Below are 14,654 nucleotides of genomic sequence, written 5' to 3' on the forward strand. Positions count from 1 at the left end.
TTAAATGGGTTTAGGAAATGGATAGCTGGATGAACGTTTGTAGAGAGTATAAGCATGTTTTTTAATGGCTTCCTTGCCTTATTGTATGAAATTATACTTGATTAAATTTATGCAGTTTTGGTATTTTGCATTACTTACTTTATTATATTAAATGTACCTTTTTAAATTTACATTGTAAAAATTAAGTACAGTGGTGCCTTGGTTTGCGAGCATAACTCGTTCCAGAAACATGCTTGTAATCCAAAGCACTCGTATATCAAAGCGAACTTCCCAATAAGAAATAATGGAAACTCAGATGATTTGTTCCACAACCCAAAAATATTCATATAAAAATGATTAATACAAAATATAAAGTAAAAATACATAAAACAAATTAACCTGCACTTTACCTTTGATAAGATTCGTGGCTGGTGTGAGGGAGACAAGAGAGAGGAGAGGAGGAGGATTATTGTGTAGGACGACTTTCATTCTAACTAATGGAATCCCTGCTATCTGTTGGCTCACTGGAATCTTCTTCTTTTTTTGCGACTTTAACAAGGAACCTATCTAATGACAGTTGCTTTTGCTTCCTTTTGATGATTTCGCGTAAATGTGAAATTACATTGTCGTTAAACAGATTCATCACTCGCACTGCTACAACCTTATTTGGGTGGTGTTTTTCTACAAAATTTTGCACTCTTTGCTGCATTTTACACATCTCCCTAATCTAAAATAAAAAAATGCTTTAGGCACACACACATGGTCACGATGCTATAGTAAACAGTATACGCTCGTACGGATGTTGATTGTATGAGTGAGGCATGCCAACTGAGACCGAGAATGGGAGATGATTACCCACAATGCCACAGCGAGAGACAGAGAAGAACCATCGGCTCAGTTGTGATCATGTAACACTTGGCAGACAAAGCGTATACATACTACTCATACTGCAAGACCTCGCTCGTTTTATCAAGTTAAAATTTATTCAAAATTTTTGCTCGTCTTGCAAAACACTTGCAGACCAAGTTACTCATAATCCAAGGTTTTACTGTATTGTGGAAATGGCACTCATTATGCTGACATCTACCAAACTCATTGACAGTCACATGTTAGGATTTGTATGACATCACATCAGACTATGTATTATTGTTACAACTTGTGTTATGAATGTATTTATTAATTTTTCACCTTTCCTAATTTTGAAAATATTTTCCATCTCCAGGTGGAATGGAAACATTCAGCTCAAAGGATCTAGCCATGCAGGCCCAGAAGAAGGTTCTGAGCCGCATGGCTTCCAAGTCAATGGCTCAAATGTTTATTGATGACACCAGTAGTGAGATTATGGACGAGCTCTACCGGGTGTCCAAGGAGTACACTGGTAATCGTAATGAAGCCCAAAAAATTATGAAGGACTTGGTGAAGATTGCAGTCAAAATTGGTGTACTCTATCGGCACAACCGTTTCACTGAGGCGGAACTAAAACTGGCAGAAGATTTCAAGAAGAAACTGCATCAAGGGGCCATGACTGCAATCAGCTTCCATGAGGTTTAAACTTTTTCTCATCTACTGTGTGATTTTAGTGTACAGGCAGGTTGGCACAGAGGTTGGTAATGCTGATGCTTCATAGCTCAAGTCCTGTTATCAAAACGTGGAACAGGGACTGTGTGGAGTTTGTGTGATCTACTGACACTCCAATTTTTTTTACATATCCCAAATATATGAAGGTTATATTGACTACAGGGAGCAACTTTGCATATCTGTACTAAGGCCCAAAGATGCCTGCTAGGGGCACTTGCCTAATAAAGAGCAGGTGTGGTTACTAAATAAGAAAAACAGAAAAAGCTATGTAAAAAATTAAATTAAATTTAATAAATCACAAACAGAATTTTAGTTTCACCTGCATCATTAAGTTTCATGACAATCATAATTACATTTTTATTAACCCACAATTCAAATATTATTGTGAGGTAGTGAGTGTAAAAAAAAAAACATATGCTAAGAGTATATATAATTCCTATATGTCTTTTTACAAATGATCTCTGAAAGGAAGTTTTCTGCTATTTTTGAGTGAAGTCGTTATTACAGAAGGAAGAAGGGAATTGAAACGATAAGGCAAGCTGTCTAATGTGGGCATTATTAATAGCATACAGAAGAGTGTAAAGAAGGCCAGCATTGGGGATCATTGTTTCAAATGATCCTCCTCTAGTTAGTATGCATTTTTATTACTTTTCCAGTTCAGGGGCAGAAGGAAAATGAGCATACAAAATATATGTTTCTTCACAACCTCACAGGATAAGAATTTCGCTATACTCTACAGCTATTACTTTAAGATTTATGTGTCTGAACATGTGCTATGACTTTGGCGGATTATCTTAATGTAATAGTTATTGAATGCTGTGTGTCTCTTTTGTCAGTTTTATTGAAGGTATTATAGGATTTCTGATTCCCAAGAAGCACAGGCAGAATACTTACGCTTTACCATTAGGCTTAATCAATGCCTTGTCTGTTTTGGTTTCAGATCAATTGTACTTATAATAACATAGCATCACATTATCACACTTATTAGAAACAATTCTCAAACCCACATAATGCAGTCTCAGGGTAAATGATAACTGGAATTTGTCCCAACAGCCCTGAGTATAAGACATGAACCAGCCCTCAACGGGATGCCAGTCCATTGCAGGGCTTACTCATACACGCCTTCCCACTCGTACTACACAGGAACAATTTGTATTATCCCTTTATAATTAATGTTCAAGCAATTCCCATTACTGCTGTGGCAGGGTGTAGGATTGACAAGTCGAACAACAAAGAAAAATTGTGACACCAACCGTTTAATGCAAATGTCCAAAGCAAAAATTATACTTTTAGTCAATAAGGAAATGGCCACCCGGACACAATAATAAACAAAACAATAAGCTCTTTCAGCTGTCAAAAGCTCCATCCGGCAGATCGCTCTAAGTGGAAAGTGATGCCTGCTTTCTGGGCAGTCGGGCTTCTTGTAGTGCACAAACCCGAAGGGACGGGGCAAAGTGCCATCACATCTTCTGCAGGCAGAGAAGGAGACAAGAACATTAATGACAGTGTCCCCTCTTACCCTGACAGGTTATTACATCCCTCAGTCGAGCCCGTGAGGAGATCCTCCGACGCGCACGTGTGACATCATCCAATTATTTATTGGAACATTCATTTGTAGTCATGCTTATAAACTCTGAGCATGTACAAGTGTTAAAAGAAACACAATCATTTTAAACATCTATCATTTGAACTGTTTTCAGAACTTGCTTTCCCTGTTGTACAGGACCGGTTTACGGAAATTTCGCCCCCACTACATTTCGCCTCCATGATATTTCTCTCTCACCACAGTAACTTCCAATACCCACACCCAGACATTTTGAGTGTTGGAAGTTTGTAGAAAAAATAAATCAAATCAAAGCGTTCAAAACTGACTTTCCTAATTTAAACATTTTTGTAGCAAAATGATAAAAAAAAGTTAGCAATAGTGCATCACTTAAATGATGATTAAACAAATCCAAATGATTTTACAGAAATTAATATCACATGCTGTTGCGAAAAAACACTACCTGAGTGAACTTTTTTTTTTATTTTCAATGTTGGGTAAGGTTTATTAAATTTTTAATTGCAATTATAGATATGCAAATAAATACCGGGGCAAAATATAGTGGTGGCAAAACTGTGTGAAGATTACCGGGGGAGAAATATGTTGGAGGCGAAATGTGGGGGGCAACTTATTGGGACGCCTAAAGGACCTGTTGGACGCCTGAGCTTGTTCAAATTATTATTTTAGAAAAATTGAGAATGAAATTCTGTACACAGGATTTTGATTACCTCTGCCTAAACTGTCCCAGATTCTATAGCAGTGGAAACCCTGCACTTATTCTCTAACCTGTTGATCCAGTTGATTGTTTTATGGCTATTGTCTATCACAGACTTTTCTGAAACTTAATTACAACAAAGAAAAACAATAATAATATAATGAAGAAACCTTTTATATTTTACATATCCGTAAGGCAGATGTAGTACAGCATTTATTTTTAAAAGTTTCTGTATATACAAAAAGTATACATTTTTAGGAAAGGCAAATAATTTGTGGGATATACCCTAATTTATACTTTGGATTATGACTGACACCTAAGATGGAATGTAATTTTCTATTTGGTTGTCTATTTTCTAATCTAAAATTCTTTTTTGATCCTTTTGTTCAAGGTGGAATTCACATTTGACAAAACTGTCATATCTGAAATTCTGACAGAATGCAGAGACATGCTTCTCAAATTGGTTGACAAACATCTCACACCCAAATCTCATGGTCGCATCAATCATGTATTCAACCATTTTGCAGACAAAGAGCTCCTTGCCCAGCTATACACTCCAGACGGACCCTTTCGAGATCATCTCCAGAAGATATGTACAGGCATGAACAAACTTATCGAAGAGGGAAAATTATGATGGGATAATGCAATAAAGCAAGGAGACCTTGATGTTCCCTTGAAAGATTTGAGGACAGACATGACTTAGTTGATGTTCTACGTGTTATGAGACTTTACCTCCAAAACTGGGCTGTACAATCTTCTCACATTGATTAAACAAAGGACCACATTCTGTTTGTATTTTCTACTATTTTTGTTTTTTCTAAATGTTTTTGAAATAGTTCCTAAGAAAACGGACAAGAATGTGTCAGAAGAGCATGGTGCCCTCTTGTGGACAAAAGGAAGTAATAGCAGTGTTCGCCTAAGAAACCAACAGGCTGTACTTATACTTAAAATTATTATTTTTCTAATTAAAAATACATTAAAATGGAAAGACTTTTAGAATGTGCACATAAAGATAATTATGAATGTTTAGATTGGATTGTCCAAGTTCTCAGGAATATTTAGAGGAATTGGATATTTTCAATGCAAAGTGTGATGTCTAAAGTGCAAACTGGTTTTAAAATGTGACCTTACTTTTTTAGCGTGTTGTAAAATGAAATGAAATTAATTTGAAAGCATGAATAAAATAAATGAAAAGAGAAAAGGTTTGGAAATATTATGGTAATAAATGATACTAATAAATGAAAAGCAGTAAAGATATATGAGTGGTAAGGGAGATATTGAGAATCATCAACTTCTCAGTCACATAGTGTGGATTACCAGTGTGTGAAAAGAGCTCTTTACTGTTAACCTCACAAATTATTATAAAAGGTTTATGTTTCCTGTTATTATTTATCACATGATCATAACTGCTGTAGCAGAATCTCAGGAGTGTGTGGGAAGTTGTCAGCTCATTTGAGAAATTTGAAAGTGTACTTTAAACAGGCAGGGGAAATTTTGTACTTGCACAGAGGGCTTACAATGAAAATTAAAATCATTGTGTTAAAAAAGAGCATCAGCTTAGAAATTTAGCAAGTTAATTTTCTGATCATCTACAGTGGTGCAGGAAAGTTTGTGAACCCTCTAGAATTTTCTATATTTCTGCATAAATATGACCTAAAACATCATCAGATTTTCACTCAAGCCCTAAAAGTAGATAAAGAGAAACCAGTTAAACAAATGAGACAAAATATTATACTTGGTAATTTATTTATTAAGGAAAATGATCGAATATTACATATTTGTGAGTGGCAAAAGTATTTGAACCTTTGCTTTCAGTATCTGGTGTGACCTCCCTTTTGCAGCAATAACTGCAACTAAACGTTTCTGGTAACTTTTGCTCATTCCTGCGCACTGGCTTGGAGGAATTTTAGCCCATTCCTCCATACAGAACAGCTTCAACTCTGGGATGTTGGTGGGTTTCCTCACATTAACTGCTCGCTTCAGGTCCTTCCACAACATTTCGATTGGATTAAGGTCAGGACTTTGACTTGGCCATTCCAAAACATTAACTTTATTCTTCTTTAACCATTCTTTGGTAGAACTACTTGTGTGCTTAGGGTTTTTGTCTTGCTGCATGACCCACCTTCTCTTGAGATTCAGTTCATGGACAGATGTCCTGACATTTTCCTTTAGAATTCTCTGATATAATTTAATGAAGGCAAGCCGTCCTGGCCCAGATGCAGCAAAACAGGCCCAAACCATGATACTACCACCACCATGTTTCACAGATGGGATAAGGTTCTTATGCTGGAATGCAGTGTTTTCCTTTCTCCAAACGTAACACTCTTCATTTAAACCAAAAAGTTCTATTTTAGTCTCATCTGTCCACAAAACATTCTTCCAATAGCCTTCTGGTTTGTCCACATAATCTTTAGCAAACTGCAGATGAGCAGGAATTTTTTTTTGGAGAGCAGTGGCTTTCTCCTTGCAACCCTGCCATACACACCATTGTTGTTTAGTGTTCTCCTGATGGTGGACTCATGAACATGAACATTAGCCAATGTGAGAGAGGCCTTCAGTTGCTTAGAAGTTATCCTGGGGACCTTTGTGACCTCGCCGACTATTACACACCTTGCTCTTGGAGTTATCTTTGTTGGTCGACCACTCCTGGGGAGGGTAACGATGGTTTTGAATTTCCTCCATTTGTACATAATCTGTCTGACTGTGGATTGGTGGAGTCCAAACTAACACCTGACTCGAATTTCATCTTCAAACTAACTGCTAATCCTAAAGGTTCACATACTTTTGCCTCTCACAAATATGTAATATTAAATCATTTTCCTTATTAAAAAAATGACCAAGTATAATATTTTCTGTCTCATTTGTTTAACTGGTTTCTCTTCATCTACTTTTAGGACTTGAGTGAAAATCTGATGATGGTTTAGGTCATATTTATGCAGAAATATAGAAAATTCTAAAGGGTTCACAAACTTTCAAGCACAACTGTAGATAAAATGCTAACAGCAATACAGTGCAGAAAATGGCTGATTTATTAATTATTAATATAATAAACTTGAACAGGATGCATCTTTTATTTGTAAACAGCAATGCAGCATATGTCCTCACACTAGTTGCACATAAATCTACAGGATATTAATCAATCATTAAACCTGCTTAATCCAGTTCTGGGTCACAGGTTCCAGAATTTATCGCTGGCAGGATTACTTGCTAAGCATGAACAGATATGGATGATTTAGGGTTGCCAATTACCTGAACTTAACGGAAGCACTCACAGAGAAATTGTAATGCAGGTATAAAACTTGACTACTTGGACAAACCTGGGGGGGATCATTTTTGATATTCGACACATGCAGTATTGTAATACATCCATCCATCCATTATCCAACCCGCTATATCCTAACTACAGGGTCACAGGGGTCTGCTGGAGCCAATCCCAGCCAACACAGGGCACAAGGCAGGAAACAAACCCCGGGCAGAGCGCCAGCCCACCGCAGCATTCTAATCCATGGCTCTGGAATACAATGACCCAGTACCACTAAGCACTGTGACACTATGCCATTCAAAAGTAGGGTTATTTTCTTTTTTACAGTTTGGAGGAGGATCACACAGATCACACTCCCTGTAACAAGTTAGGCAGATGGAAATCCTAATGTGTACCATGAAACAAGTACAGAATAATCAAGTGTGTCTTTACACAGTAAAACACTGTCAAGACAGTTGCATCTGATAAAAACAATATGAACATTGCAACATCGGCTATGCTCAGATGTGTCAGGCGGGACCAATGACTCTGTGAGAGGAGTTAGGCAGCCAGTACAACCAAGGAATAAGCAAATAGGAACAAACCTTTCACTGTCATTTCCTATGATGTTACACATTTCAAAAGATGGTTATTTGTGAATTGTTCAGCTGGTCTTGCAAAATAGAAAAGTTTTTTTTTTTCATTCTATTGGATTTTTGTACTCATTGCACCATTTTAATCAAGTTGTAACAGCTCTAGGCAGGGTCACCTTAATTTGTAGGGAGGACCCAGCTGTTAACGTGAAGACAAGACAACCCAGGCACCATCCTGCTTTAGAAATTGTTCTGAAAAATTGAGTAAAGTATAGAGAGGTTGGGAAACTGCACTGACACAGCACATTGCTGCACCCACCACATGACAAACCACCTCAGGATCCCAAATTTGGACCTGATTGCAGTCGTTCAACGGGTGACACCTCAGCACCACACTATTTCGAATAGAATGGAATAGTGAGAGTTTTTTTACAGTGGCTGGAGTGCCAATCCTGCCACCAATCCCCCAAGTTTCCTTGCAAGTTGGAGGACCTGCTTACAGGGCTGGTTGAAGGTAACGTCATACTCAGGACAGAGCAATGGTAGGTTAAGGGCCTTGCTCAAGGGCTCAACGGAGTGAAATCACTTCTGTCATTTATGGGATTCAAATCAGCAACCTTCTGACTGCTGGTGCAGATTTCTAGCCTCAGAGCCAACACTCCACCAAAAGTATAGATTTTACTGAAAATTTTCACTTGAGTGTTGGGGTGTGTGTGTGTGTGCCCTGCGATGGGCTGGTGCCCTGCCTGGGGTTTGTTTCCCGCCTTGTTCCCTGTGTTGGCTGGGATTGGCTCCAGCAGACCTAAATACCTAAATTGAAAACTACTCCAGGCTGCCTTCTGGGCTAAATTCAGTTCTTCCTAGTAACAGTGGGTGTAAGGTGGGAAGCAAATCTTGAATACACAGCCAGTCCATTTCAGGTCACACACACACACCACACTTATCAGGCCAGTTTAATTCTAATTAACACATCACCAGTATGCACTCAGCACCCACAGAGAGAGTGATGAAACTGGGATTCAAATCCAAGACGCTAAACCAGTGAGGTAACCACTGCACCAGGAGTATCACCAAGACCTTAAGTAGATGTGGCTTTGTTCTGTCAACTACCATAATATGAAAAGTATTCACTGATGGAATCCATTTACTGTATATTTTAGGGTGGTAAAGCAGTTCCTCTATATGCTCAGTTTAGAGCGGCATAATAAAAGAGACAAGCATTTAACAAATTATGATGTGACCAGTTTATTGCTTTATACTGTACATTTGTACAAAACATCCAGAAGGTAAATCCAGTTTTACATTAGGCTACATAATATTGGTGCACATACAGTATTCAACAGCAAAATTGCCAGATGAAAGTGTAATAATTTAAATGTAGATGTGAAAAAGGCAAACGGAATCTACTTTCTGAAGCACAGGATGGCTCAATCTCTAAAACTCCACTGTCTGCAGTAGTGACTGGCAAGTGTTACTAAACTCACTGCAAGCTGAGGCTTTAATAATAGCACCTTTCATGGCGAACACCACCCAAAAACAATTTACACGTACACTGTAACAACACAAATAATTACAGTTACAGTAGAGGAATTTTAAATCATACCTTATATATTTTACAAGTTAGTTATTTTGTCTCAATCAGAGAATGCATATATTTGCAGCGGGAAATTGTTTTGTGAATTGTACCATTTTTAGTATTAATTTAAAGCAATACCATGCCCTCCTATGGTTTAAATTGCGGTCAATGGGACACCTTTGCAAACTTGAAAATTTGAAAGCCTTAAACCTTACCAAGTACATCCAGTTTGAAGTGACAAACATTTTGATTTCAGAAAACAGGCCTTCTATGTTTTTGAGGAATGATTTTTACAACCAAAGGATATTAGAAGTAATACATTTTATTGCAGATTTTTGGCACTATTTTTTTCTTGAGGTAAGAGTATGTTTCTGTTCAGTTATTTGTTCACAGCAACCATTGTGGGTGATGCTTTTATGTAAATAAGAAAGTAAAATAGTATGAAAGCACACATATGTCTGAACTGCTTGCCATGACATTATTTCAATACTTGTTCATTGTCAGACATATCGCCAGTATAAAATGACTGCTTATTTGCCTAAATCCCGAGAAAAATCGTATCCTTAGTGCTTGAATTACTCTGCAACTGCAGCATGTATGAAACCAACTACAGGAATTCATGCCCAAGGAGAGAAAATGGCAAAATCTCACAAAAATATTTTTTTTCTGAAAGAGATGTACATATACAGGGGGTCCTCGGGTTACGACACAGTTCCGTTCCTACAACATTGATGTAACCCAAATTTTGGTGTAAGTCGAACCACACCTTAGCCTAAGTCACTTGCCTATCCTAAGACATTTGCAAAATCATAATAAGCTGCAGAAAAAAGGAAAGGACATAAATATACTGTACAGTACACTGTACTGTAGTAACAGAAAAAATGACTGTAAAAAATAATCCTTACCTTTAATCACTCTCACGTCTCGATTTTTTAAAGTTTTTATGGGAGTGAGTGTTGTAAACTCGAAATGTTGTATGTCGAGACGTTGTAACCCGAGGACCCCCGTATCTATATAGCTGTTTTACAGTATGTGTACAATCCTAAGGCACAGATCAATACTCAAACATTTTTGCATGAACATGGATATATTTAGTGAATTTTAAGTCATAGTACCCTATTAAATAAAAATAAAAGATTCACTTAACAGAATATCCTGCAGCAACATAATGCATACTTTATCATTCCATTTTAAGTAAAAAATTACCAAATGATCCTTTAAACAATATGCTCCGAGACCAACAGTTATTTAAACGTGCTGATTGAAGTACCTGTTTTGTTACCAATATACAGTTTCTGTTAAATGTCACTGAGATTTTTCTCGTCATTTTCAATGAAGGCCACTCTGCATTCTTTCACCTACCTCTACTATAAACCATAAGCCTACTGCCATTTCAGACTTTGTCTCCAGACATGAATAAGAACAGGTAGCCATTGAAACACAATCAGTTGTTATGGCCGTTTCATTCCTGATTAGAGGGCATATTAGCCAAAACACAAGGACACAAAATGCACAGTTCCAGCAATTAAAAAAATATTTTTAGCACTCAAGATTTTCAGCACAATCAGCTTTCACCAACATTTTTTAACTTTTGTTAAAGAGAACTGTGGAAATCATTTATGAAAAACATACTCTCGTATGTATGGTTTTATGAATTGCAGGTGTAACCTGTGCAAGTTATTTTTCTGTAGGCAGATGTGCATACATCTAATAATACATCATACTAATGTGAATTAGTGTGCATACTCTTAATTAACATAAACAATTGAATATAAAAATGGTTGTAGCTGTAAAGTGAAACACTTGGGTAAAGTTAATTCAATGACAAACCAGCATAGAAAGCAAGAAAGGCAGAATGAGGGATTTAACCCAGAATAACAGCACTGGGGTCCCTTTAAGACACTAACTGTCCTGAAAAAACAATGAACATAACCGTAAGCAATGTTTTTATGCAACAAAAACAACAAAAAATAGTAAGCGAAAGTAAATTGCTTTCCATGTTCAGGAAGAAAACTTACTAAGTGATAGAGTTGTGCTTTATATTATGACAGGCACTGTCAAAAAATAAAGGTTTACAGCTTCATGAATTAGTGCCGTTATTAAGTTTGCATGTATGCTGATCGTTTAGTTTGCCCAAACAAGATTGTTACTTGGGCATTAATCCCCTACTTTAGGTAAATTAGAGTATATCAAGGCTGATGACCAATGTGCTAGAACTTTTGAATGGGATCTTAAAACCACCATTCATTTGTTTCACTTCACTTCAGAAATCAGATACGGTCTTTAGCCAATTAACATGTACTTAACAATTAATAAACTTAATATTAATAATAAACACTACTACAATCAGGTTATATAAAAACAAACGCTTCATTTCATTATATAAGATAAACTTAAAACTGTTACACAGGTAAAGGCATAGACAGACAAAATAGCAAATGAGATTTTTAGAATTAATAAGCAATACAGTATATATCTCCTTGAAACAAAGGCTGGCTCTCAGTAATACTTCCTTTCTTCCTACATGACCAAAACAGCACTTTAGTAAGACGTCTATTTAGTAAAACATTTCAAAATTAAATTAAACTAAGTGAGTAAACAATGTTAGCAGCAGCAGAGAGCAAAGTGGGACATTTGGATAAAATCAACTCAGCCCTCTTCCAGGAAGGTCACCATCTAAGGTACTCCCCTAATGACAAGTAGTGTGTGCTTGTAAAACCAACAGAGGTGACGTGGCACCTCTCAGTCTGTGATGTACACAAGCAAGCTATCATTTACGCTGTTATGTTCCTAGCTGTTACTCACGTGTTGTGCTGTCATTTCTGGCTATTCTTTCTGCAATCATAGGATTTTGGCCAGATCACAGAATAGGCATTGTAGTCGGGATGCCTAAGGCACATCTCTTTGGCAGCAATGAATGGCCCTTAGCAGAACTGATCAGGAAAACGCATTTTTGAGATGTGATTCCTACCTGCAGCATCAGAGCTGTTTAAAGCAGTCAGTGGGACATCTATGGTGACGGCTGGCAGGTGCAGGTCTTGCATAGGAGTAATAAACATGTAAACAAACTGCATATAAAATTTTTGACTGCAGCCACTAAATTCCATTATGCTTCAGTTTTAAAACACTGATAATCCATCAATACAGTTTAAAGCTGGATGTAACATGTGGGGTCTCTGATGCAATTTACTATTTGATTACTTACTTGCACTAGAAAATTACAGTGACCTAATCTAATTTGTGCATAGTGCTGTGAAGGTACTTGAGTTAACAAACACCTGTTTTGTGCAGGTAAGCTTTGAAAGTTTAATTGTATAACTCTTTTAATCTATTTTACATTTTCAGCTGCGGAGGAGCTTTTTACATTAAGTGTTCTTCCCAACTAGAATGTAGAAACAGTGCAAGTATTACTTGGGCAGATGTTGTTCACATGGAGAATAAATTATAATTTGGAAGTGCCTACTGATCCTTTTCGTGCCAGGGGATTTGTGCCCCCTTTCACTTGGAGTCCCACTTAAGTATCACACAGAGGTGGCTTGCTCTAACAGTGATATTATTAAAATGGAGGACAGGAAACTTCATGAGAGATCTACATTTGCTAGATCTAATTTGGAATTGAATAATAACAAAGCACCGGCAGGTCTCGGGTTATGGTGGTCTGGACTTATGGCACTAAGAAGCAAATAAAACCCAAACAATTTTAATTCATTTTCATCTACCAACCCGTTTTTTTTTACTAATGAAAGCAACAACTAGTTCTGATACACATAGCAGGTGTCACTAAAACTGAGGCATCAGGATTCACCCTCTTGGAGGTTTTCACATTTATTTGTTCTAAAACTTTGAATCATAGTAGATCTGATTTGGCCCTTTTACAACTGATCAGGAGAAGAAAGCTCTTTTGTGGTGAGTCAGTATCATATCCTAACATACACAATGAAGACAAAAGAAGACTCTATGAAAAGGTGATTTAAAAGCACAAGTCTGAGGATGGAGGCAAGAATGTTCAATTCATCATAATAACTATTCATGGTGGCTCTAAAATCCGTACTGACCCCTATTCTCTTTTTCTGTTGCTTTTTCCGGTTTCTTTGTGGTGGTGGCCTGCGCCACCTCCACCTACTCAAAGCTTCATGATGCTCCAACAATGATGGATGGATTAAAAGGCAGAACTCTACGTGACCATCTTCATCAAGTCCTTCCGTGAGAATCCTAAATCCAAAGAGGACTGTTTCATTTATGTTAGGTAGAATGCCCAGAGGCGGCTGGGCGGTCTCATGGTCTGGAATCCCTACAGATTTTATTTTTTCTCCAGCCGTCTGGAGTTTTTTTGTTTTTTCTGTCCCCCCTGGCCGTTGAACCTTACTCTTATTCGATGTTAATGTTGATTTATTTTGTTTTCTTATTGTGTCTTTTATTTTTCTATTCTTTATTATGTAAAGCACTTTGAGCTACTGTTTGTATGAAAATGTGCTATATAAATAAATGTTGTTGTTGTTGTTGAATATATCCCAGTCATTGAATATCCCTTACGGTCCAGTTAAATCAATCACTAAGAAATGAAAAGAGTACGATACAATCACAAATGTGCCTACAGCAACCATCTACAATAACCGAGTGATCATACAAAATGAGGAGTAGTGAGGGAGGACAGCAAGAGACCTGTGAGACCTATGGCAACTCTGTGGGAATTACAAGCTACAGGCATACAACAACTGTTGCCTGATGCTTCACCAGTTGTAGCTTTATGGGCATAAGGCAAAGAGAAAGCCATAGTTAAAAAAAAAAAAAAACACAAACACATGACATCTTGGCTTGGAATTGCCGGAAAACACATCAGACACACTGAAGTCAGCTGAAAGAAGGTTCTAAAGTCTGATCAGACCAAAACTGAGATTTCTGGCCCTCAGGCTAAATGCCATGTTACACTGCACATTATCAAAAGCACTCCGTGTCCACCCTGAAGCACAGTGGAGGCAGCATTATACTTTGTGGATGCTTTTCGACAGCAGGCTCTGGATAAAATGAAAGAAGTAAAACTGAGGGACATCCTTGAGGAAAACCCTGATGAACTTTACAAGAAAGCTACGCCTTGGTGGAAGATTTGTCTTCCTCCAAGACCACAAGCATAAAGCCAAAGATAACCACAGGAATGGTTTAAAAAAAGCAATGTTAATGCCTTGACGTGGCCGAGTCAGAGTATAGAGCTCAATCCAACTGAGAATTTGTGGCTGGAATTGAAAAAGGTGGTTCACTCAAGATCACCATGCAACCTGACACAGTTTATACAATTTCGCAAATAAGAAACAGGGAAAAATGGCAGTGTCTAGGTGTGCAAAGCTTATAAAGACCCATGCAAACAGACTCAAGGCTGGAATTGCTGCGAAAGGTGTATCTACTAAATACTGAATTGGAGAGCATTAACTTAG

General features: G+C 37.4%; 1 protein-coding gene across 1 annotated transcript in view; it reads left to right on the forward strand.

Moving 5' to 3' along the window:
- The window catches only part of tnfaip8l2b (tumor necrosis factor, alpha-induced protein 8-like 2b), an 80,089-nt gene extending 75,086 nt beyond the window's left edge, over window positions 1-5,003 (forward strand). The window contains exons 2-3 of the mRNA XM_039750687.1: window positions 1,202-1,524; window positions 4,207-5,003. Of these exons, the coding sequence (XP_039606621.1) occupies window positions 1,207-1,524; window positions 4,207-4,449 (561 nt within the window). The 5' untranslated portion in view covers window positions 1,202-1,206 and the 3' untranslated portion in view covers window positions 4,450-5,003. The remainder of the gene's footprint in view (window positions 1-1,201; window positions 1,525-4,206) is intronic.
- The last annotated feature ends 9,651 nt before the right edge of the window (window positions 5,004-14,654 follow it).

Source organism: Polypterus senegalus, chromosome 1 (assembly GCF_016835505.1).
Source record: "Polypterus senegalus isolate Bchr_013 chromosome 1, ASM1683550v1, whole genome shotgun sequence".
NCBI lineage: Eukaryota > Metazoa > Chordata > Cladistia > Polypteriformes > Polypteridae > Polypterus > Polypterus senegalus.